A 26,984-nucleotide genomic window follows, 5' to 3' on the forward strand; every position below is an offset into this window, starting at 1 on the left:
TATCAGCTTCTTGATACGCCATACCTGTCAGGTGGATGGATTATCTTGGCAAAGGAGAAATGTTCACTAACAGGAATGTAAACAAATTTGTGCACACAATGAGAGAAATAAGCTTTTTGTGAGTATGGTACATTTCTGGAATCTTTTATTTCAGCTCATGAAACATGGGACCAACACCTTACATGTTGCGGTTATATTTTTGTTCAGTATACATTGGAAGAAAACTGGTAAATCTCTAAATTCAATGATATACTGCCCTCATGTGGCCATTAATTAATCCTCACTTGCAGCACTTGTGAACGGACCCAATACAAAGATTGGCACACTTAATATATTTGAACATGTCATCTATGCCATTTACAGAATTGTTTGTTACAATCTTTGAATGGTCTAAAATGCAATAGTATGTACTGAATTATCAAGTCGTTTTAATTCTTAAAGCCACATTCTGTAAGATTAACAGTAATTTCAACTAATAAAATATACCCCTAGATATTGAATAAGAAAACATTAGAAAATGAGATTAGTACAACTACAAAAAAAAGTATGGTTTTTGCTTTTGTCATATGAGACTTTGTTAGTAATTATGTTTAGCTTAAAATCAATCATATATCAAGTCCATCCACACCAGCAAAATTTTCAACTTTTTTTTTAAATGACAGCTATTTGTAAAATGTTGTTCAAATCTTATTCTTCTAAATATGTTTATGAATCAAATAGAGTAATCTATTAATCTGTGTTCCTGTGCCCAAAGACTCAACAAAAACTAAATATTAGTAAAACACAAGACATTGGTTCTTTTCCAAAGTACTTACATTTATTTGAGAAGAGATAACCACAAGGAGGTGAATACAGTACAATAGTGTCAACCTGGTGCACAACATTTTAGGCACTTTATTCTCAGGTAAAAAGATCCCGGAAACCTGTCTGACAGGGATATTAAAACTGAAAAAATACCCAGATTCTCCTAAGAAAGGAGAATTCCTTAAAATGTAAGAGAATAACAATTATTTGGTTGTCGAGTTTAGAGGTATTGGAGAGAGAATCATGTTTTGTCAAGGGGGGGCTAGTCTGTAACAAGCGTAATTTGTCAAATGAAAGAGCAAAGAAATCATTAACAGAACTCACTCTACTATTACAAAACAAATGTATTAGACATTGGAAATCACAGGTTTTCAATTAGCATATGATCAGAAACACAAACGTGAATGAAATGTATAAGGAAAGTAGCTAATCTGCTGGTGTGGTTGCTGCTTAAACTGTGGTCTAGTCTTATTTTGTGCAGGCTGTTTCACCAGTCTCATGAAGCCATATGATATTATTTTGTAGGCCTATTAATTTCAACTACTAGTAGAATTTAAATAGTACCGCTTTGATCATGGGGAAACATTTTCTGCCCGCTAAACAGTACTAAATGTGCAAAAATGACATTACTCATTAGGACGTCCAACTTGTACTACTAAAAGACACAATGCAAATTCAATTCAGTCACCCCCCCTCCATTTAAAGTACTCCAAAAACTTTTTTCCATCATTCTTTATTTCATTGATCTTCGCTTCATAATACAGTTTCTTCTTCTTTTTGTTGAGTTTAGTCACATAATTTCTCAATTTGCAGTAAGTCAGTGAGTCAGATGTGCAGCCAGACTGATTAGCCACTCCTTTTGCCCCATCTCTTTCAACCAGTTATTTTTGCATACTGAACACAAATGTGGAAACAAACCAACAATGACAAACAGTTACGAGAGCTAAAACCAACATAACTATGTTATGACTAATGCTAAAATCAAGCACTAACTTAAGATAGACATAAATAGGGTTGTGTTGCCGTAAAAAAAAGCTAAAACATCTGTCACCCCAGAAATAAAAACAGGTAAAATAGTGAGCCAAACCGGGATGCATGTAGGAAATACTGTATGTAACTGCAAAAAAAAAAAAAAAACATTTCCACAAGAAGGACCCACTTGTATACCCGTAAAACAGTTTCTATAGAATTATTTCTGAACATTAAAAAAATGTATATATGGGAATAGAACATGAATAACCAAATGCTTGGATTTATGGTATACAAATGAAGTTTCCTGACCTCATGAATGGAAGAATTAAAGGGAATTAATAAAGGGAATCAAAATACAAATTACCTCACAATGTTCTCTCAAACCTATGAATAGATGATGAATGTCAAAGAATTACTTATGTTACAAAGCAGATTAGTTGAATCAGAGAATATGAAATCACCTGAGGAATTTGGTACATTTCTGAATAGAAAAAAAAAATCTATCAACAGTGCTCCCTCCAATATAATCCATTACAGTGTGCCAAGTTTTCACAGTTCAATTCCATCTGTACATACGGAGTTTAAGTCATACTTATATAATCGTATTAGAATATCTATACATACCAAAAGGTTTCAGCTTGTACCACACATTAACAGCCTCAAAAACTGTGATTCAATCATAGCTATTAGGGCATTTATGGGAATAGAAACTGCTGTAAGAATAAAGTATACTGATAAGTCATTTGAAAAATATACAACTTAACCTCTCCATTTGTGCCACTCTATAGGATGGTATTTTGGCCCATCCAGGGGCTATGTGACAGCTTTAAAACGGCTTATTCCAGTCTCTGGTCGCCTCCATGAGATGCCGCTGGCCGTGGCCTATCCACTCCTCTTGGTTGTTGAAGAGTCGACCACAAAACCAACAGGCGAACATCATTGATGACCTCTCTGCACTTCTAGATAAGGACTTCACTACCTCATACTTTTTCCTGCTAGTCTTTCTAAACTTCAGTTTTAACAGAAATCGCTCTCGGACTCTGCTTTCTGAAGGCCGAAGTCTTGACCCACTGCTTTGTGACGAGGGACATTTCACCTTGGAGCTTTTCCCCAGAAGTCCAGCAGGGCTGAGTTCAGAGAGAGCTTGAACCGTTTTTTGGGACAGTGCCACCTTGGAAACAGCACCTTTGTACTTGTTAGCGGACCTCATGATACTGGCCACTTCAGGAATGTCGGCATCGGGATGGTTGAGAACCACTACCGGCTGATTTCGTCGAGGGCATTTTATCTCCTGTAGTGAACTGAATGGGTACAGTCTCAGTGTCCTCTCTGCATCTTTGGGTACAGGCACCCAGAGCGAGGTAGCCCCTTTCTCAGTCACCGCCTTGTTCGAGAGCCTCTTCACTTTAGGCAAGTGCTCTGGGAGTTCATCAAACAATGCTTTCCTGCGCCTCTTCCTTTGACTTAGCTGGCGACTTGGCCTTGGGGCAAGGGGCGATTTATTCAGACCATCTATGCCGACTTGCTGCCTGACCCTACCTTGCATGTTGGATTGGGGGGACAGAATATTTGAGAGCTTGGAGGCTGTGACAGGTTTGTGGGAGGCATTTTGTATGGGTATCAGTTTTTGCCCTCCAGTAGAGACATTATTTGATGACATCAGAAAACAGGGCATCTGTGTGGAATTTGTGGCCAGATAAATGGGCTTGTTGGCTGAGGAGTGTGCACCACCAGCAAGAAACGTGCTACCATTGGCAGTTCTGACTATCTTATAAACAACTTTATTTCCTCTACTTTCATTAGGTTGACCTTTCTGGTTCACAGACTTCCCATCAGGACTACTCAGAAGCATCCCTGACTTAGCTGGAGCGATATACCTAACCAGGAAGGCTTGGCGCCCAGTGTGCAACGCAGTTAATTTGTTCACGGAGTTCGCAGACATTGCCAGAACTGGACGGGACGTGTGTGGATTCTGAGACACTGAGCTTGCTAATTTACTACCAGCATTGTGGGGGGGCTGGGCTACAGGGACTGGCCTCTGGACTAAGTAACAAGTCTGCAGTGACTTCATGGTCTTTTCTCCAGGAGAACTATGAGCTGCGTCTGACAACAGCAGATTACCTTTAAAAGCTGTGCTGTTGACTAGGTAGTGGCTTGCACTGGTACTGGCTCCAGGCTGAATGGCAGATAACAGCGTTGCACCTTTTTCACTAGCACCTACAGTCTGTCCTGGAATGCTGAACCTTCCACCATTGAGGGTGAGTGCCAGCCCTGTGGTGTGATTCTGTCTTTCAATTCCTGGCTTAACATAGGACACATTGATCTGAGGAGCAGAGGATTTGGTTATCAGCTTGAACCCTGGGTTGCCTTGGAGCTGCACAGGTACAGCAAACCGGTTCTCTGCAGTCTGTAAGAACATCTGTTGCTTTCCCTCTGCTGTTTTAAGGATCCTTAGCATTGTCTTAGGTGGCGTGACAGAATCTTGGCTAGCAGCTGAGCAGCCTATTCTATCTTTCTCAAGCTGGTGGCTAATGATAGCATCTGAATGCTCCTCCAGTATGCGACCCAAGACGGCCAAACTACTTATGCTCCCTGTTGCCCTTTCTGACACAGGAACACTCTCCTCCTCCATTTTTACTGTAGTTTGGACTTGGTGTGTAGACCCAGAGTGTCCATGATTATCTTCCTCAGTTGCCACTGGGGTGGCCAGATCCTCTACAGTAGCTATGCACTCATCGACCTCAATGTCACTGTCTGACACTCTTTCCATTGCAGTCTCAGTCTCTTTTGCAGTCTCCACTTCCCCATTTCCAGATCCCTCATCTGGAAGTTGTGGGGATGCAGCCAATGTCAAGCTCCATTCAGGTGACTCTTTCATCCAAACACTTTCATCCGCTGTCGAAAGCTCTGACGGATGTTCACAAGGTTGTGTTGAGTTGGAGGAAATGCTTGATGTTTCCTTTGAGTAATTATGAAAACTGAACACCTCCTGGTTGGGAGTATTCAGATTTTCAGCATTAGTATCAGTCTCTTTGGAGTTGTCAGATTCAGATGGGTGTGACTCCAGTTGGGGCGTCAGATCTGGGGATAAAGTTGCAGTTTTAGTCTTAGTAGCTACACAGGAATTAATCTTATCGGTAGTAGAAGCAGAAGGATCCATCTCCTTGATAATTGAAGGATTATTTTCAACAGTATAATCAGAAGGTAGGACGTCACCAGTCATGGGTTCTGAGGGAGTCTCCTTAGGTTTGTCATTGGAGGGTAGCGTCTCTCCATTGGACACAGGGGAATTTTCAGTGATGGGGTCACTGATCTTATCATCTGTAGCTGTACTCAGGTCACCAACTCCAAGCATGCTGATAGTTTCTTCAGAGACTGGTTTGGGAAGCATGGTCTCATAAACTGATTCAGAGGGCATGGTCTTATCTGTGAGCATTTTGTCTGGAACGACCTCCATAGCAGTCACATTAGGGCTTGAATAAGCAGACATTTTGTCTCCCAACTCAGAATCATTCAGCTGATTAGCAATTGATGATGTATTGTTATTTAGTTTACCGTTCTGAATCGTGGAGTGAACTGACTCTTTGGTCATTGGCGAAACTGCCAAGGAAATAATCTGTTCATCCTTAAACTTATGTTGTTCATCACTCCTCTGCTGCTCTGTGTGTTTTGCTTTCGGTGCTATTGTCTGTGCTAGTTTCTCTAGTATGGGAAACGTCTCCTCAATGCTAATGTCCTCTTCCTCTGGCTTCACTTGTACTGAAATTGCAGCATCTCGATCAGTCCCTGAGGGGCTTAGAACAGTCAAGTAAGGGAAGAATGTACTTGAATTTTCCCAATTTTCAGCCAAATCTGAGCATTTATTTCCATCGGAGGTAGCGTCTATCATTGGGCAGCCTATCTCTTGCGCTCTACATAACATTTTATTTTCTGCAGAAGACTCAGGCTTTGCTGTTGGTATAACTTTGAGAACTAAATGCTTTTTGCCGTCGACCATCTTGAACCCCATTACTTTTGTAGTACAGTTAGGTGGAATAGAGATTTTATTTTTTACCATGAGAACAGTTAATCCATTGGAGTTGTTGGGGTTTAGGGCGTCAGCCCCGTAACTGTCATCACTTTCCTGGGACTTAGGTGGTGGTATAGATGATACAGCCTGGGAGTCAAATTGTTGCTCATTCTTAAGAGTGCCTTTGACCCGCTTCTTACAGTCCTTTTTCACGCCCACAGCCCTTTCAAGGAACTGCTGGGTTTCCTCCAATGTTTTCTCAGGGTTCAACAACCTTCCATTTTGGTCAAGTAAACCTACTCCAGGAAGAGAATTCAGTTTGGACATCCACTGGGATTCCTTTGATTGACCACCTGCAGCAGGGCTTTTCTTCAGCAGGAGTTTTAATCCTGAAGAAGAGTTTGCCAGGGTATTGTTGCTGTCCTCCGTTGCTCTCCATATATTTTTCTTGTCAGCATCCTCACCATGGACAGTTACCATGTGCTTTGTGAGGTATTCTCTCCGTGCTGCCCCATATCCACAGACCTGACATGTGAAGGGGAAGGTACCCGAGTGGAGTTTTAGGTGCCTCTGGTGCTCACCTCGGCTAGAGCTCACATGTTGACATTTCACACATTTGAGCAGGCTCTCATTGTGATGATGGATGTGCTGCACAAATGTCCCTGCGTCAACTGTTGAGAACTCACATTTTTCACAGTGAAAGTGGCCATTTTGGCTGTGAGACATGATATAGTGTCTAGTGAGCAGGAGGAGAGAGTACTGTACATCATCATTACAGATCTCGCATGTGACTAAAGTGTTCCTGTGCCCAATCCGATGGCGCTGAAGTGCGGGGAACTCATTGGTGACAAAGCCACACAAGTCACATGGATACGTCGGCAGGGTCCCCTTGTGGGCCCCCTGAAAATGTTTGAGGAGGTCATTGGGGCTGTAGGTAGCATCACCCTTACACTCTGAACACCCAAAGCTAAGTATTTTTCCAGAGAAGACTGCACCTTGCTGTATTTTACATGGGGACTTAGATGCTTTTCTGGATGTCTTGCGACAACCTGACTCTTCAACAGATGTTTCATCAGGGTCACATTGGTCACTACATGGCAACCCCGGAGATTGATCTGACTTCTGGCCGGTGTGGTCCTTTGCCAATTCCTTTTCTTCCTCAGCCTCCATGATGTCGTCATGGCTTTCAGCAGGATCATCCAATGTCATCAGGTCCTCTTCCATGCTTCAATATACAGGGTCCTATGAACAAGAGAAGAGTGTCAAACATGCTATCTAGCTGCACAAGACCATTTTTTCTCACCACGGAACCCACTTTTGATTAAACAGTCAGTCAATCACAACTTGGGAATTCTGACTAACCTTGCAAATCAGGCATTGATGTCAATGGAGAAATTATGTGACGCATCAAATCAGAACTTTAGTCACCTGACACATTTGAACAAGAAATTGAATTCAGGTTTGTGGGCGAAAATAAAGGGGTACAGTGAGGGAAAAAAAGTATGATCCCCTGCTGATTTTGTACGTTTGCCCACTGACAAAGACATGATCAGTCTATAATTTTAATGGTAGGTTTATTTGAACAGTGAGAGACAGAATAACAAAAAAATCCAGAAAAACGCATGTCAAAAATGTTATAAATGTATTTGCATTTTAATGAGGGAAATAAGTATTTGACCCCTCTGTAAAACATTACTTAGTACTTGGTGGCGAAACCGTTGTTGGCAATCACAGAGGTCAGACGTTTCTTGTAGTTGGCCACCAGGTTTGCACACATCTCAGGAGGGATTTTTGTCCCACTGCTCTTTGCAGATCTTCTCCAAGTCATTAAGGTTTCGAGGCTGACGTTTGGCAACTCGAACCTTCAGCTCCCTCCACAGATGTTCTATGGGATTAAGGTCTGGAGACTCGCTAGGCCACTCCCGGACCTTAATGTGCTTCTTCTTGAGCCACTCCTTTGTTGCCTTGGCCGTGTGTTTTGGGTCATTGTCATGCTGGAATACCCATCCACGACCCATTTTCAATGCCCTGGCTGAGGGAGGAGGTTCTCACCCAAGATTTGACGGTACATGGCCCCGTCCATCGGCCCTTTGATGCGGTGAAGTTGTCCTGTCCCCTTAGCAGAAAAACACCCCCAAAGCATAATGTTTCCACCTCCATGTTTGACGGTGGGGATGGTGTTCTTGGGGTCATAGGCAGCATTCCTCCTCCTCCAAACACGTCAAGTTGAGTTGATGCCAAAGAGCTTGATTTTGGTCTCATCTGACCACAACACTTTCACCCAGTTCTCCTCTGAATCATTCAGATGTTCATTGGCAAACTTCAGACGGGCCTGTATATGTGCTTTCTTGAGCAGGGGGACCTTGCGGGCGCTGCAGGATTTCAGTCCTTCACGGCGTAGTGTGTTACCAATTGTTTTCTTGGTGACTATGGTCCCAGCTGCCTTGAGATCATTGACAAGATCCTCCCGTGTAGTTCTGGGCTGATTCCTCACCGTTCTCATGATCATTGCAACTCCACGAGGTGAGATCTTGCATGGAGCCCCAGGCCGAGGGAGATTGACAGTTATTTTGTGTTTCTTCCATTTGCGAATAATCGCACCAACTGTTATCACCTTCTTACCGAGCTGCTTGGCGATGGTCTTGTAGCCCATTCCAGCCTTTTGTAGGTCTACAATCTTGTCCCTGACATCCTTGGAGAGCTCTTTGGTCTTGGCCATGGTGGAGAGTTTGGAATCTGATTGATTGATTGCTTCTGTGGACAGGTGTCTTTTATACAAGTAACAAGCTGAGATTAGGAGCACTCCCTTTAAGAGTGTGCTCCTAATCTCAGCTCGTTACCTGTATAAAAGACACCTGGGAGCCAGAAATCTTTCTGATTGAGAGGGGGTCAAATACTTATTTCCCTCATTAAAATGCAAATCAATTTATAACATTTTTGACATGCGTTATTCTGGATTTTTTTGTTGTTATTCTGTCTCTCACTGTTCAAATAAACCTACCATTAAAATTATAGACTGATCATTTCTTTGTCAGTGGGCAAACGAACAAATTCAACAGGGGATCAAATACTTTTTTCCCCTCACTGTATTTATTCTTAAATCCCATGACCCACTATGGCAGGGATCATCAACCAGATTCAGCCGCGGGACAATTTTTCTTGTGTAGACTGAAAACAGATGTAATATTTGACTAAAACAATCATTTCAAACCTTGCTTGCATTTGTATACGATCACATACACTAGTATGTGGACACTCCTTCAAATTAGTGGACTCCGCTATTTCAGTCACACCCGTTGCTGACAGGTGTATAAAATCGAGCACACAGCCATGCAATCTCCATAGACAAATATTGGCAGTGCAGAACTCAGTGACTTTCAATGTGGCACCGTCATAGGATGCCACCTTTCCAACAGGTCAGTTCGTCAAATTTATGCCCTGCTAGAGCTGCCCCTGTCAACTGTAAGTGCTGTTATTGTGAATTGGAAACGTCTAGGAGCAACAACAGCTCAGCCGCGAAGTGGTAGGCCACACAAGCTCACAGAACGGGACAGCCAAGTGCTGAAGCACGTAGTGCGTAAATATTGTATGTCCTCGGTTGCAACACTCACTACCAAGTTCCAAACTGCCTCCTGAAGCAACGTCAGCACAATAATTGTTCGTCAAGAGCTTCATGAAATGGGTTTCTATGGCCGAGCAGCCGCACACAAGCCTAAGATCACCATGCGCAATGCCAAGCATTGGCTGGAGTGGTGTAAAGCGCACCGCCATTGGACTCTGGAGCAGTGGAAACGTGTTCTCTGGAGTGATGAATCACACTTCACCATCTGGAAGTCCGACGGACAAATCTGGGTTTGGTGGATGCCAGGAGAACGCTACCTGCACAAAGCAAGGTCCATACAGAAATGGTTTGTCGAGATCGGTGTGGAAGAACTTTACTGGCCTGCACAGAGCCCTGACCTACACCCCATCAAACACCTTTGGGATGAATTGGAACGCCGACTGCAAGCCAGGCCTAATCGCCCAACATCAGTGCCCGGCCTCACTAATGCTCTCGTGGCTGAATGGAAGCAAGTCCCCACAGCAATGTTCCAATATCTAGTGGAAAGCCTTCCCAGAAGAGTGGAGGCTATTATAGCAGCAAAGGGGGAACCAACTCCATATTAAATGGCCATGATTTTAGAATGAGATGTTGGCTCATGTTGAACAACATTTCTATAGGCTATGCAATGGCGGAAGAACAACTTAAGTTACATTAATAACTCTAAATGAAGCATATAGCAGTACCTATTTCTTTGTTAACCGCTCAACACAGAATAGCCGCATGTGCGCACTCCCTCAAACCGTTTGGAGAAAATATTTATATTTTATTCAGCTTTGTTCAATTGTATTCTTCATACTATAAAATAATGCCACGGAATTATAAGCAAATCTTGTCTGCTAATAGAACTAGTGTAGCCCACAGCCATTTGGCATAGCCACATCAGAACCTAACATAAGGACAACTCAGAGTATGCTATTATTTTCTTCTGAAATAGACTACATTTTCTTCATGTTATGCCTCTTTAGACCTGTCTAAAATAAATAATGGGTTCATTGTGAAGGTGTAGGCTATATTACATGGATTTATTAGACTTTTTAAAATGGCTTGTAGGCCATGTGTGTAAGCCAGGAGATGTTAAATGTGTTTATGTTAATTAACGGTCAATTACAGTGAGACCGACAGTTATTTGCTTGACAATCACCGGCTGACGAAATTTCATGACTGCCACAGCCCTAATTGGTCCGGTTCTGACTTACAATCTTCTTTGAATCACCCAATAGAATAATGTTCAGTGGAAGGGGGGTTTACAGGGTACCAACCTCCTAGTGTAGTGCCCCTGTAAGCCCCTCTTTTATGTTAAGAGGCTCATCATCCATCTGATACAATTGTCTACATGTACAATTTTGCTTCACAATAAAACATTTGAAACATGATAATGTTCAGTGGATTTGAGAGAACACATTACTGGAGGGAATATGGAAGGGATGTTTAATATTGACTTTGGCTGTAGCTGATTACCCCAGTTTTTAGTGAATGTTTTACTAATTTAGTATTTGGTCATTTACACAATTTTTCAAAAAGACCATAATAACATTACAACTCATATTACTTTGCTGGTAGGCCTATTACTTAACCCTTCACACTCGTACCCGTATACAGTGCATTCAGAAAGTATTCAGACCCTTTGACACTCTCCACATTTTGTAACGCTACAGCCTTATTCTAAAATGGATTAAAAAATAAATTGTAATTGATCTACACACAATACCCCATAATGACAAAGCACAAACAGTTATTTTTTTGAAAATGTTGTTTAAAAAAACTGAAATATCACATTTACATAAGTATTCAGACCCTTTATTCAGTACTTTGTTGAAGCACATTTCGCAGCAATTACAGCCTTGAGTCTTCTTGAGTATGACGCTACAAGCTTGGCACACCTGTATTTGGAGAGTTTCTCATAGCAAAGGGTCTGAATACTTAGGAAAATAAGGTATTTAAGTTTTTTATTTTTAATAAATTTGCACAAAAAAAAAGTGCTTTGTCATTATGGGGTATTGTGTGTAGATTGATGAGGAAACACATTATTGAATCAATTTTAGAATAAGGCTGTAATGTAACAAAATGTGGAAAAAGTCAAGGGGTCTGAATACTTTCCGAATGCACCGTACGGGTTGAAAATGGCGAAGTTGGGCACTAATAAGTGCCTAAATTGGAACGTAGTGGCTGTACAGTAACATGCTATACATGACGTCAGAGCTCTGGCTCTGCGCTTTACAGCGCTTTATGGGTTTTGACTGAACTTAAGCACCACGCGCGACAAGAAGTTCCCATCCCTCCCGGTAATTGGGTAACTTCAGCAAATGTTTTGTTGTCCAAGTGAGTGAAATGCTGTAAATTAAGATGACTATGTATTTTGAAAGATGAGACATTGAGGACAATAATAAATATCGCTTTGATGTCATACAAGCAAGCCAAACGCGAGTCCAAATGTGCACTGCACATTCCCAAATCATCAAACTCATGTCATATACAGTGTCGACATTTATGATCACTATGTTTGATGTACAGTTACAAGATGACATGCCGTCATACCCTGGTTTGTTCTGAACAGAATGAGCCTGTATTGTTTATTGTGAAGAAATTTCACCGGGGCACACACACACCTGAATGCACCCATGACTCCTTTCTAAATGCAACAAAATTACGATCTGTTTCTTTGAAATGCCTTGTGAATGCCTAACACTGTAAGATCGTATTGTATGGCTTAGCTAGTCATGTTGGCAATAGAACAAGCTTTCAAATCACGCCCAGAAATACAGCCAGTATGCATTATGCATCATACAGCTGTATTTTTGTATTTTGAAAGTTATACATCTTGAAAACTTGATTGCAGACATGCAAAACATTTTGGGACTATTTCAACAATGGACTAATTAAATAAATAAATAAATAAATAAATAACAAAAGTTATTTAAGTGTACCTCTTTGAATGTAAGTAAACTATAGACAGGGGCAACGCTGTGATGGAATGCACTTTACTGACTGTTGAACTCACTCACTCGAATATTGTCATTAGAAGTGACGTTGTCTACAGAGTGAACATTCATTCACTTCAATTTCAAATCATGAAATACATTCAGTAATTAAAAGTGTGCAATATAAATGCAAAACTATTGAATGAGTATATATATATATATATATATATATATATGCTAATTCACTCCATAACGCGCTAATCACCTTGTCCACGTCCGCACAGCCGCGTTCTTGAATATTGGACCGTTGGCTTTCATACGTTTTGAATTCTCAGCACGGCTCAAGCTATTTCTACAAATGTCACCACATTCAGATAAATAGGAGCCACGTGTTGGCTGGACATTTTGGGGAGGTGCGCGGTCGGTCTGTGTGTCCCCCACAGACCGTGGTCTCAGAGCCGCATAGCTATGTCACAATGAGCTGCCGGACTATCACGGCTCTGCGGCTATGGACCCTGAATTAGCCTCAACATTGTCTTATTTCAGGAATCAGACCGCAGCCAATAATTATACTTTTTATGAAACATTGTCCAATGCTAAACATCAGCAATTTCTGGATCTGAATAGCCACCCATCAAGAGATGGAAGTGGTCAAAATAAGCATAATGGGAACATTGCAACAAACATTGACAGCCTTATAAACATGAGGTGATCTCCTTGCATGCACATAATGATCTCCATTGCTGAGAACATAGATAACCTAGACAATGATGACTTCACACAGTTCTGATGTGAGTTCAGATGTTCTCCTGCTTTATTCTTGTGGCTTTTTCATTGTAATCAAGATTATGGTCACACTGAAATCTGGTTATATCCCATTGTTACCACTTTAAGAAATACAGCATTGCACATTTGTTGGTCCAATTGCCTCACATCAGAGATTAGAATTGTGGTAGTCCATACAGATTAAAAGGACACCATGACAAAGAAAATTGACTGAAAATGATTGAAACAGGTATAACTACTGTATGTCTGTTGTATGCACATAACCAAATTATCAAGACTGAACTCAATAGAACACTTGCTCAACAAAAATAAACCTCAGAAATTAGCTACCTCCTCTATTTTTAATATGACTACCGGTATGTGAATTTACCTTTACCCCTTCCAAGGAAGCCTTATCAATGTTGTGTCTTCTCCCTCAGGGTTGGTGATGTGGGGATGTGCTCCGCGAGCTGTCAGAAAAATAGCAAAATGATCAATACGGTGGCTACCATTTATTGTGTGGACTGATTACATGGTAAATGTTTTGATGTCCATTTATTGTAACCATTATTTTCTGTGTGTAAATTGGTAAAATATTAAATTACGGGTAAGTAAGGGTAAGGTAAAGATTATGGTTGAATGAAGGGTAAGATTAAGATTGCCTCCCGAGTGGCGCAGTGGTCTAAGGCACTGCGCTAGCTGTGCCACTAGAGATCCTGGTTCGAATCCAGGCTCTGTCGTAGCTGGCCGTGACTGGGAGACCCATGGGGCGGTGCACACGAGGGGTATGAAAAATAAAATAATGTATGCGTCTGCTAAATGACGAAAAATAAAATGTACGATTGTTAAACTGAGACTGAGCACTATGACGTTGCCACTAGCAGGATGAACCGATAATATTGCAGATGAGAGCATTGCAAGACGAACTCACAAAGTATCTGCACATGTGCACAGGTGTGCTTCACTGTGCTGCCACGTGATAGTATAGTTTTCAACGAGTAGGTGGGTAGTACAAAGGGCAGTCTAAATAGCTGGTTTTGTCATTTTACAGTTATTTGCACAGGACCCTTTGGAGGTTGGGTATTAGCACGTCTTTTGACCCAACCAAGAAAACTAAGGTATTTTTATTGCCTCAGATCTTTTCAACTCGTTCAGTCAAAAGAAACAAATCTTTTGACTAATTTCATTCATTTGATTCAGTAATGCCCAGAGCACGCAGGACCCACTACTTGATAGAATCATGATTCTACAAGCCTCTCGTTCACCATTAATGGAGCTGTCATTTGTCACATGCTAAGCATACAAATAAGATGTATTGATAGCTTTGAAATGAGGTCTAGTAGCGTCCTAACGTTTTGGCTCTTATGAACAAGATGCTGTTCTCCGTTTTGCTCGACAGCCGATTTGCCAACTTCTGTCTGTAGCATTCAAACAGTAATATGACCTCTCTGTGGAAAGGTGAGACTCTCACGAACACATACATGTTGGTTGTTTTGCTCTAGGATGCCGACAGGCCTCACAAGACTCATCTGAAGGTCCCCCGGTACCAGTTGAGAAAATGTATGGAAGTATATATGGAGACTGTTTAGTGCCAAAAATAAGGGGTAACTGTTGTTCAATGAGTTTGTATGGGCTAATAGCAGTAAGGCCAAATCAACATTGCAGCCTGCAGGTAGAAAATATCCTGATAAAAATAAATATCCTATGAATCACATTGGCTGTGCATGGCCTGTCTGCAACAAACTTGAAACATTGTATCAACTATAAACTTGGTCCGGCTTGAAGCTTGCACTAGCAAATGTGCAACATTGTATGAAATATTCTGGGCCCTCAGAGTTTCCATGCCAGTGAGCTCGGAACAGACACAGCTGTAGGCTATTTGCGCAAGGGATAAGAGCTCATCAGGTAGGTGTATTTTATGAGATTTCCATTGAATCAGAGCATGACCATGAGTGGTTATCGAAAGGGAGAGAGCTGCAATGATTTTTCAAATACATTGTGTTTGACTTGGTGTTTGAGGTGCAGAAAACATCACCTTGAGAAGCTCCACAGCTCATTAGTGGTGGTGCATTAAGCCAGTCCGAAATATAATCAGATCCCAAAATGGGCACATTTATATGCCTACATTTGCACACAGGCCAGGTAGCCTATAGGCCTACTTCTATGAGTAATCAGGTGCGCGTCCTTACTTAACATTGACAGGAGCGCTCCAAAACAAAAAGACAAAACTCATCAATGGAATGAAATAAACCAAAACTTGTTTCTCACAAGTGTAGCATAGGTTGTGCGCTCTGGAAACAACGTTATCACTCTGACAATAAATAATATATTGAATGCATTAACAAAAATTACCATAACCAACCAAACATTGTAGGTTAGAAATTATAGGAATTAACTGTAGAAATGTACTTCCGGTGATATACTGTATGTAATGGGGAACTGATAGACACTAACAATCAAAACGCAAACAATTCACACAATGAATTTATGAAACAATGAATGTGCACAAATTGGCAGGAGAGAGCGCATTCTGGAGAGAGACGTGCATTGTGCATTTTAGCCACACTCCCCTTCTTATTTGACTGTGCCATCCCTGTGGCCTCCACAATGCATTAGTTCCCTGAGATGGGCGCGAATCAGACAGGTGTCTCATCCATAAAATAAATAAATAAAATATATATATATATACATACATACACATACATACATACATACATACATACATACATACATACATACATACACACACACACACACATACACATACATATATATACACACATATATATATATATATACACACATACATATATACAGTGGGGGAAAAAAGTATTTAGTCAGCCACCAATTGTGCAAGTTCTCCCACTTAAAAAGATGAGAGAGGCCTGTAATTGTCATCATAGGTACACGTCAACTATGACAGACAAAATGAGGAAAAAAAATCCAGAAAATCACATTGTAGGATTTTTTATGAATTTATTTGCAAATTATGGTGGAAAATAAGTATTTGGTCAATAACAAAAGTTTCTCAATACTTTGTTATATACCCTTTGTTGGCAATGACACAGGTCAAACGTTTTCTGTAAGTCTTCACAAGGTTTTCACACACTGTTGCTGGTATTTTGGCCCATTCCTCCATGCATATCTCCCCTAGAGCAGTGATGTTTTGGGGCTGTCGCTGGGCAACACAGACTTTCAACTCCCTCCAAAGACTTTCTATGGGGTTGAGATCTGGAGACTGGCTAGGCCACTCCAGGACCTTGAAATGCTTCTTACGAAGCCACTCCTTCATTGCCCGGGCGGTGTGTTTGGGATCATTGTCATGCTGAAAGACCCAGCCACATTTCATCTTCAATGCCCTTGCTGATGGAAGGAGGTTTTCACTCAAAATCTCACGATACATGGCCCCATTCATTCTTTCCTTTACACGGATCAGTCGTCCTGGTCCCTTAGCAGAAAAACAGCCCCAAAGCATGATGTTTCCACCCCCATGCTTCACAGTAGGTATGGTGTTCTTTGGATGCAACTCAGCATTCTTTGTCCTCCAAACACGACGAGTTGAGTTTTTACCAAAAAGTTATATTTTGGTTTCATCTGACCATATGACATTCTCCCAATCCTCTTCTGGATCATCCAAATGCACTCTAGCAAACTTCAGACGGGCCTGGACATGTACTGGCTTAAGCAGGGGGACACGTCTGGCACTGCAGGATATGAGTCCCTGGCGGCGTAGTGTGTTACTGATGGTAGGCTTTGTTACTTTGGTCCCAGCTCTCTGCAGGTCATTCACTAGGTCCCCCCGTGTGGTTCTGGGATTTTTGCTCACCGTTCTTGTGATCATTTTGACCCCACGGGGTGAGATCTTGCGTGGAGCCCCAGATCGAGGGAGATTATCAGTGGTCTTGTATGTCTTCCATTTCCTAATAATTGCTCCCACTGTTGATTTCTTCAAACCAAGCTGCTTACCTATTGCAGATTCAGTCTTCCCAGCCTGGTGCAGGTCTACAATTCTGTTTCTGGTGTCCTTTGACAGCTCTTTGGTCTTGGCCATAGTGGAGTTTGGAGTGTGACTGTTTGAGGTTGTGGACAGGTGTCTTTTATACTGATAACAAGTTCAAACAGGTGCCATTAATACAGGTAACGAGTGGAGGACAGAGGAGCCTCTTAAAGAAGAAGTTACAGGTCTGTGAGAGCCAGAAATCTTGGTTGTTTGTAGGTGACCAAATATTTATTTTCCACCATAATTTGCAAATAAATTCATTAAAAATCCTACAATGTGATTTTCAGGAATTTTTTTTCTCAATTTGTCTGTCATAGGTTACGTGTACCTATGATGAAAATTACAGGCCTCTCATCTTTTTAAGTGGGAGAACTTGCACAATTGGTGGCTGACTAAATACTTTTTTTCCCCACTGTACATATATATATACACACACATATGCTGCAATGACTCCAACCAAATGCTTCCTGTAGTTGCTGATCAGTCTCTCACGTCGCTGTGGAGGAATTTTGGCCCACTCTTCCATGCAGAACTGCTTTAACTCAGTGACGTGTGGGTTTTCAAGCATGAACTGCTCATTTCAAGTCCTGCCACAACATCTCAATTGGGATTAGGTCTGGAGTTTGACTAGGCCATTCCAAAACTTCAAATTTGTTGCTTTTTAGCAATTTTCATGTAGACTTGATTGTGTGTTTTGGATCATAGTCTTGCTGCATGACCCAGCTGCGCTTCAGCTTCAGCTCACAGACGGATGGTCTGACATTCTCCTGTAGAATTCTCTGATACAGAGCAGAATTCATGGTTCCTTCTACTAAGGCAAGTCGTCCAGGTCCTGAGGCAGCAAAGCATCCCTATGAAATAACACATATGGAATCATGTAGTAACCAAAAACGTGTTACACAAATCAAAATATATACATTATATTTGAGATCCTTTAAATAGCCACCCCTTGCCTTGACGACAGCTTTGCACAATCTTGGCATTCTCTCAATCAGCTTCACCTGGAATGCTTTTCCAACAAACTTGAAGGAGTTCCCACATATGCCGAGCACTTGTTGGCTGCTTCCTTCACTCTGCAGTCCGACTCATCCAAAACCATCTCAATTGGGTTGAGGTCGGGGATTGTGGAGGCCAAGTCATCTGATGTAGCACTCCATCTTCTTGGTAAAATAGCCCTTACACAGCCTGGAGGTGTGTTGGGTCATTGTCCTGTTGAAAAACAAATGAGTCCCACTAAGCCCAAACCAGATGGGATGGCGAATCACTGCAGAATGCTGTGGTAGCCATGCTGGTTAAGTGTGCCTTGAATTCTAAATAAATCACAGACAGTGTCACCAGCAAAGCACCCCCACACCATAACACCACCATGCTTTACGGTGGGAAATACACATGCACCGAATAAAACAGGTGTAGACGTTACAGTGAAATGCTTACTTACAAGCCCTTAACCAACAATGCAGTTTTAAGAAAGAATACCTACCCTTACCACCTGGGGGCGGCCCTTCAGGAAGTCCAGGATCCAGTTACAGAGGAAGGTGTTTAGTCCCAGGGTCCTTAGCTTGGTGATGAGTTTTGAGGGCACAATGGTGTTGAACACTGAGCTGTAGTCAATGAATAGCATTCTCACATAGGTGTTCCTTTTGTCCAGGTGTGAAAGGGCAGTGTGGAGTGCAATAGAGATTGCATCATCTGTGGATCTGTTGGGGCAGTATGCAAATTGGAGTGGGTCTACGGTTTCTGGGTTAATGGTGTTGATGTGAGCATTGACCAGCCTTTCAAAGCACTTCATGGCTACAGACGTGAGTGCTACGGGTCGGTAGTCATTTAGGCAGGTTACCTTAGTGTTCTTGGGCACAGGGACTATGGTGGTCTGCTTGAAACATGTTGGTATTACAGACTCAGTCAGGGAGAGGTTGAAAATGTCAGGGAAGACACTTGCCAGTTTGCCAGCGGCTGCTCGGAGTACACGTCCTTGTAATCCGTCTGGCCCTGCGGCCTTGTGAATGTTGACCTGTTTAAAGGTCTTACTCACATCGGCTACGGAGAGCGTGTTCACACAGTCATCCGGAACAGCTGATGTGCTCATGCATGTTTCAGTTTTACTTGCTTCGAAGTGAGCATAGAAGTAATTTAGCTCGTCTAGTAGGCTCGTGTCACTGGGCAGCTTGCGGCTGTGCTTCCCTTTGTAGTCTGTAATAGTTTGCAAGCCCTGCCACATCCGACGAGCGTCGGAGCCGGTGTAGTACGATTCGATCTTAGTCCTGTATTGACGCTTTGCCTGTTTGATGGTTCGTTGGAGGGCCTAGCAGGATTTCTTATAAGCTTCCGGGTTAGAGTCCCGCTCCTTGAAAGCAGCAGCTCTACCCTTCAGCTCTGTGCGGATGTTGCCTGTAATCCATGGCTTCTAGTTGGGATATGTACGTACGGTCACTCTGGGGACGACGTCATCAATGCACTTACTGATGAAGCCAGTGACTGATGTGGGGTACTCCTCAATGCCATCGGAAGAATCCCGAAACATATTCCAGTCTGTGCTAGCAAAACAGTCCTGTAGCTTAGCATCTGCTTCATCTGACCACTTTTTTATTAACTGATTCACTTGTGCTTCCTTCTTTAGTTTTTGCTTGTTAGCAGGAATCAGGAGGATATAATTATGGTCAGATTTGCCAAATTGAGGGCGAGGGAGAGCTTTGTACGCGTGTAAAGGTGGTCTAGAGTTTTTTTCCCCTCTGGTTGCACATTTAACATGCTGGTAGAAATTAGGTAAAGCGGATTTAAGTTTCCCTGCATTAAAGTCCCTGGCCACTAGGAACGCCACCTCTGGATGAGCGTTTTCCTGTTTGCTTATGGCCGAATACAGTTAATTGAGAGCGGTCTTAGTGCCAGCATCGTTTTGTGGTGGTAAATAGACAGCTGCGAAGAATACAGATGAAAACTCTCGGTAGATAGTGTGGTCTACAGCTTATCATGAGATACTCTACCTCAGGCAAGCAAAACCTTGAGAATTCCTTAGATATCTTGCACCAGCTTTTGTTTACAAATATACATAGACCACCACCCCTTGTCTTACCAGAGGCTGTTCTATCCTGCCAATACAGTGTATAACCCACCAGCTGTATGTTATTCATGTCGTCGTTCAGCCACGACTCGGTGAAACATAATATATTACAGTTAATGTCCCGTTGGTAAGATATACGTGCTTTTAGTTCGTCCACTTTATTATCCAGCGATTGTACGTTGGCCAATACTTGTCCTGTTGAAAAACATATTATAGTCCCACTAAGCCCAAACCAGATGGGATGGCGTATCGCTGTAGAAGCCATGCTGGTTAAGTGTGCCTTGAATTCTAAATAAATCACAGACAGTGTCACCAGCAAACCACCCCCCACACCATAACACCACCTCCTCCATGCTTTATGGTGGGAAATACACATGCAGAGATCATCCGTTCACCCACACCGCGTCTCTAAGACACGGCGGTTGGAACCAAACATCTCCAATTTGGACTCCAGACCAAAGGACATATTTCCACCAGTCTGATGTCCATTGCTCGTGTTTCTTGACCCAAGCAGGTCTCTTCTTCTTATTAGTGTCCTTTAGTAGTGGTTTCTTTGCAGCAATTCGACCATGAAGGCCTGATTCACACAGTCCCCTCTGAACAGTTGATGTTGAGATGTGTCTGTTAATTGAACTCCGTGAAGCATTTATTTGGGCTGCAATTTCTGAGGCTGGTAACTCTAATGAACTTATCCTCTGCAGCAGAGGTAACTCTGGGTCTTCCATTCCTGTGGCGGTCCTCATGAGAGCCAGTTTCATCATTGCGCTTGATGGTTTTTGCGACTGTACTTGAAATGTTCTGGATTGACTGACCTTCATGTCTTAAAATAATGATGGACTGTCATTTCTCTTTGCTTATTTGAGCTGTTCTTGTCATAATATGGACTTGGTCTTTTACCAAATAGGGCCATCTTCTGTATACCCCCCCTTCCTTGTCACAACACAACTGATTGGCTCAAACGCATTAAGAAGGAAAGAAATTCCACAAATTAACTTTTAAGAAGGCACACCTGTTAATTGAAATGCATTTCAGGTGACTACCTCATGAAGCTGGTTGAGAGAATGCCAAGAGTGTGCAAAGCTGTCATCAAGGCAAAGGGTGGCTATTTGAAGAATTTCAAATATAAAATATTATATTACTTTTTTGGTTACTACATGATTCCATATGTGTTCTTTTATAGTTTTGATGTCTTCACTATTATTCAACAATGTAGAAAATAGTAAACATAAAGAAAAACCCTGGAATGAATAGGTGTCTCCAAACTTTTGACTGGTACTGTATGTTTGGTGTTGTCAATGTTTGATCCTGTGAAACTTGGGGAATAGCTCTCAGATTAGCAAGTCCTGTCATGATCACTTGGTTGGTACAGGCGAGCACAGCTGTAGAGCAGCAGCTCAAATTATTTATCTCTGTCTCATTGAAATAGTTCCAGTGTTTAGCTGTATATTGTCAGCTAACTAGTTGGTTGTTTTGTCTTGTTTCTACCAATGTAACTTATTCTGGAAACAGCCCAAACTGCTTACTATAGCTAGCTAGCTGGTCTGTCAGGCAAGAAAAGTTGTGTGTGGCGGTAAATATGGGCTGCGCTCGCGAAGCTTCAACTTCAACTGTCACTAGCTAGCCATACAGACAGCCAACTAACTAGCCACGGAAATGTAGATGAGAGTAATTTGTGTTTATTTGTTGGGTTTAGGTCATGGTCGGTCATGTTTTCTTGATACAGACATTCATAGGCTACAATAGGATTGGGCGGTATACCGGGGTATTTGGTAATAGCCACAGGATGGTTTTTCAATACCGTCGAAATTATTTTCTATAAAACATTTTCAATAGATTTTCATATTTGTAGCTACTTTTTAAATAAATACCTGCAGTCAAACTTGTGCAACACGTTAGGAGATAAAGCAGATCGCGTTCTTCATTTCACAGGTCACATTATGAAGCTTACCGTAGTTCTCCAGAACAGTTGAGCCAGTCACGCGTTTGTTTGTAAATAGCACAACGGAAGAAAGTGGGAGCAGCTGTGTATGGACAGGGGTCGCATTTTATATTGAGTCAATGTTTTTTGCTTCAATAGAGTGATCAGGGTTGTATAACTATAGTTTTCCTTCACAGAAAATGCATTAGATCAAAACATTCGGCAGAAAATAGCTTAATTGTCATCAGATGACAACAGAAGTGCAAGACTATTTGGCTGGCAGCCACACAAGTACAGCTTACAATGAAAAAGCAAGGTATTTTTTCCCCTCTTTTTTTTTGAATGCTTAAAGGTAATCTTGCATTTTACCGGAGACAAGTAGGCTGGCTACACTGAGAAAAGTTCCAGAGAAAAGTAGCTACACATCAGTCAGAGCGCTGTCTTTTGATAGAATGCCCGTTTGTGAATTCTCATCTCTGTGGAGAAGTGCAAATGAAGCACATTTGTTTGACGCCGAGCAGAAATTACAATAAGAATCATTTTAGATCTGCAATTACAAAACGCAGGAAGATATTTCTTATGAGTTTTATCTTTTTTCCTGCGTATTAAGCTAGCAGCTTCTATGGAAATTCGCTGTTACTTGTGCTGATTTTGTTAGCATTCTGGTAATAGACGCCCAATGGGCTTTTTAAACTTTTTTTGGCACCACCTTGTGTACTAAGCTGGTAATACAGTAAATCCCGGCGTGAGAGAATCTGGATACCACCCAACCCTAGGCTATACATTGACTCGTTTTCCTATTTGACAGCTTAGCTGTCGTGTTAGGGTAGATGCCCGCTCAGTGGAACGCATATGATATTGAGTTGCAGTGATATTTAAATAGCCAGCTAACAAGTTGCTTGTTTTGTCCTGTTTCTACCGATACAATTCATTTGGAAACTAGCCCAGCTTCGTAACTAATCAGCTAACATTGGTGAACTATGTAGTTAGTCTGTCAGGCAAGAAAACGAGAGTGGAGGCAACATTGTGCTTCGCTCGCGACGCTGCCACTTACTTGATCGTCACACTCCCTCCCAACTAAAATAACCAGCTAACTACGGCCATCGAAATACATGAAGAATTATTATAAACCTGTTTGGCTAAATTGCACAGTGTCATCTTTGTAATCTTTTACTTAAATAAACAATAGTGGATGATGTGTTGAATCTGTAAACCATTGTGCCAAATACTATGACTTCTTACCATCTATGAAAAGTAATCTGACCATGGGTCTTGTTGTGTGTGTACCCTATATAGCCTTTATGGTTATAATCTGACCCATCTATGAACGTCAAGACGTTTCATGGCATGTTGTATGCTAAATGCAAACACTGAAGTGACAGTGTGACATGAATTTGTCCTACAAATCTTATAGGGAAATGGTGTACTTAAAAAAAAAGTCTCTGAACAGTTGTTGTGTTGTGTATCTTCTCTCTTTAGATCTGTCTCTATCTAATACTTGTTGCATTCACTGAATTGTTGTCAAAGTGGCCTACCATTTCTACATTTTGTCAGGCCTGGTCTGTACTAAATCTTGAGAGGTTATCTACATTTTGAAATATTCTCTGAATAGTTGTTTGCATTTTTACAGAAGAATTGTTGTCAATCAAATAGCCTACTTTGTGTGGTGTGATATTAAAAGAAGAGGTTGTGCTCTTTACAACTAACTATTGGGAACTAACTACTAAACTTGAAGTATCCCTATTCATATTAGAACTGAGGGTATGGAAATCTACTGAGTATGAGAGGGGAGTGCAGAAAGTTTACATTTTGTCAGAACATGTTATTGGTAAATTTCAGGTATCCTATGGAGAGGAGAAGGGCCACAGTCTGGTTTCAGTTAACAGATAAGGTAGGACAGCCGTGAGTTAGGGAGGAGTGAGGAATGTGGGCTGAGGTCCGGTCATATGAAGAAGTGAAGAGGAACAGTCCTATGACATACACACATAGGAGGCAGGGCCATGTCTACACCAATGAGAGGAACCAGTTAAGTTACTGCCTAGCAACAGAGATGTATTGATGTCTAGATGTGCAAGGTTGACTCCGCCCATTAGAGGGTATAAATAATATGTACTTGTGTAAACATGTCTTTGTCTTTGCAGCTGTTTGACCCAGTGGGTGAATAAACTTGGTTTGAGCTTTTCCTAGTCGTCCATGTGTTTTACTCTGTATATTTAGAACCTAACATAACTTGTAATTGTCATTTGTTCCTTGTTGTTTATGCCTTGTCTGTTTGAAATGTGAGAAAATTTGCTTTATCTTGAAAATTCTCAGTAATCTACAGCAGCATTCTAGAATTCTATTGGGGTCTAAAGGGTTAACTAATGTTTTCATAGGAATGTTTGCGTGATGTGCACACGAACAGTCAAATAGAACTTACCCAGAACGTGGTTACCATGTTCTCAGAACATAAGATAATGTTCTAGACACGTTTCATGGGAACGTTGCAAGAACATTTGTGTGTCCAGTTCTGTGAGCTAGGATAATATTCCATCAACGTCCCACAAAACATACACAGAACATGGTTGCCATGTTCTCAGAACATAAAGGAATACTACAGGATTTTGGCAATGAAGCCCTTTATCTACTTCCCTAGAGACAGATGAACTCATGGATACCATTTTTATGTCTCTGCGTGTAGTTTGAAGGAAGTTGCTAACTAGCATTAGCACAATGACTGGAAGTCTATGGTAACTGTTAGCATGCCAGTAGATATAGACTTCCAGTCACTGCGAAACTACCTCTTACTTTATGCAGAGACATAAAAATGGTATCCATGAGTTCATCGGACTCTGGGGAAGTAGTCTAGATAAAAGGCTTCATTGCCAAATCCCAAAGTATGCCTTTCATGTTCTAGACACATTTCATTGGAACGTTGCAAGAACATTTGTGTCTGAAGAAAAATTCATTACACGTCATGCCTTGTTACTGTTGCCGAACCAATAAAACGCCCTGATTGGTGAACCCCTGATCCATTCATAGCGCTTTGTCTGTTGGCAAGGTTAGGGATACTCTCATACAGTGATTTTAACATAGTGTTTTCAATTTACACTACCGTTCAAAGGTTTGGGGTCACTTAGAGATGTCCTTGTTTTCGAAAGAAAAGCTTTTTTTTTCTCAATTAAAATAACATCAAATTGATCAGAAATACAGTGTAGACATTGTTAATGTTGTAAATGGCTATTGTAGCTGGAAACGGCTGATTTAATGGAATATCTACATAGGCGTACAGAGGCCCATTATCAGCAACCATCAGTCCTGTGTTCCAATGGCACGTTGTGTTTGCTAATCCAAGTTTATCATTTTAAAAGGCTAATTGATCATTAGAAAACCCTTTTGAAATTATGTTAGCACAGCTGAAAACTGTTGTGCTGATTAAAGAAGAAATAAAACTGGCTTTCTTGAGACTAGTTGAGTATCTGGAGCATCAGCAATTGTGGGTTCGATTACAGGCTCAAAATGGCCAGAAACAAATAACTTTCTTCTGAAACGTCAGTCTATTCTTGTTCTGAGAAATTAAGGCTATTCCATGCGAGAAATTGCCAAGAAACTGAAGATCTCGTACAACGCTGTGTACTACTCCCTTCGCAGAAGAGTGCAAATTGGGTCTAACCAGAATAGAAAGAGGAGTGGGAAGCCCCGGTGCACAACTAAGTAAGAGGACAAATACATTAGTGTCTAGTTTGAGAAACAGACGCCTCACAGGTCCTCAACTGGCAGCTTCATTAAATAGTACCTGCAAAACACCAGTCAACGTCAACAGTGAAGAGGCGACTCTGGGATGCTGACCTTCTAGGCAGAGTTGCAAAGAAAAAGCCATATCTCAGACTGGCCAATAAAAATAAAATATTAAGATGGGCAAAAGAACACAGACACTGGACAGAGGAAGATTGGAAAAAAGTGTTATGGACAGACGAATCGAAGTTTGAGGAGTTCGGATCACAAAGAAGAACATTTGTGAGACGCAGACCAAATGAAAAGATGCTGGAGGAGTGCTTGATGCCATCTGTCAAGCATGGTGGAGGCAATGTGATAGTCTGGGGGTTCTTTGGTGGTGGTAAAGTGGAGATTTGTACAGGGTAAAAGGGATCTTGAAGAAAGAAGGCTATCAATCCATTTTGCAACGCCATGCCGTACCCTGTGGACGGCGCTTGATTGGAGCCAATTTCCTCCTACAACAGGACAATGACCCAAAGCACAGCTCCAAACTATGCAATAACTATTTAGGGAAGAAGCAGTCAGCTGGTATTCTGTCTATAATGGAGTGGCCAGCACAGTCACCGGATCTCAACCCTATTGAGCTGTTATGGGAGCAGCTTGACCGTATGGTACGTATGAACTGCCCATCAAGCCAATCCAATTTGTGGGAGGTGCTTCAGGAAGCATGGGGTGAAATCTCTTCAGATTACCTCAGCAAATGGACAATTAGAATGCCAAAGGTCTGCAAGGCTGTAATTGCTGCAAATGGAAGATTCTTTGACGAAAGCAAAGTTTGAAGGACACCATTATTATTTCAATTAAAAATCATAATTTCTAACCGTGGCGGCAGGTAGCTTAGTGGTTAAGAGCGTTGTGCCAGTAACCGAAAGGTCGCTAGTTCTAATCCCCGAGGCGACTAGGTGAAAAATCTGTCGATGTGCCCTTGAGCAAGGCACTTAACCCTAATTGCTCCTGTAAGTCGCTCTGGATAAGAGCGTCTGCTAAATGACCAATTATTATTATTATTACTACATTTCCTATGCATTTTGCTATATTTCCTATTCAAACTAATTTCATGTATGTTTTCATGGAATTCAAGGACATTTCTAAGTGACCCCATACTTTTGAACGGTAATGTACATATTTGACATACATGAGTAGATAAAAAGGGCCTCATTACCAAAATCCCAAATTATCC

General features: G+C 41.6%; 1 protein-coding gene across 2 annotated transcripts in view; it reads right to left on the bottom strand.

Moving 5' to 3' along the window:
* Positions 1–1,610: 1,610 nt before the first annotated feature.
* Positions 1,611–26,984, bottom strand: part of LOC121547159 (zinc finger protein 518A) — a 33,400-nt gene continuing 8,026 nt past the window's right edge. The window contains exons 2-3 of one of the 2 annotated variants that reach the window (XM_041858283.2): positions 13,464–13,542; positions 1,611–7,027 (exon numbers count right to left, since the gene is read on the bottom strand). In XM_041858283.2, the coding sequence (XP_041714217.1) occupies positions 2,603–7,009 (4,407 nt within the window). In that variant the 5' untranslated portion in view covers positions 7,010–7,027; positions 13,464–13,542 and the 3' untranslated portion in view covers positions 1,611–2,602. The remainder of the gene's footprint in view (positions 7,028–13,463; positions 13,543–26,984) is intronic. The other variant, XM_041858284.2, reaches the window with a different exon arrangement.

The sequence above is a fragment of the Coregonus clupeaformis genome, chromosome 31 (genome assembly GCF_020615455.1).
Source record: "Coregonus clupeaformis isolate EN_2021a chromosome 31, ASM2061545v1, whole genome shotgun sequence".
Taxonomy (NCBI): domain Eukaryota; kingdom Metazoa; phylum Chordata; class Actinopteri; order Salmoniformes; family Salmonidae; genus Coregonus; species Coregonus clupeaformis.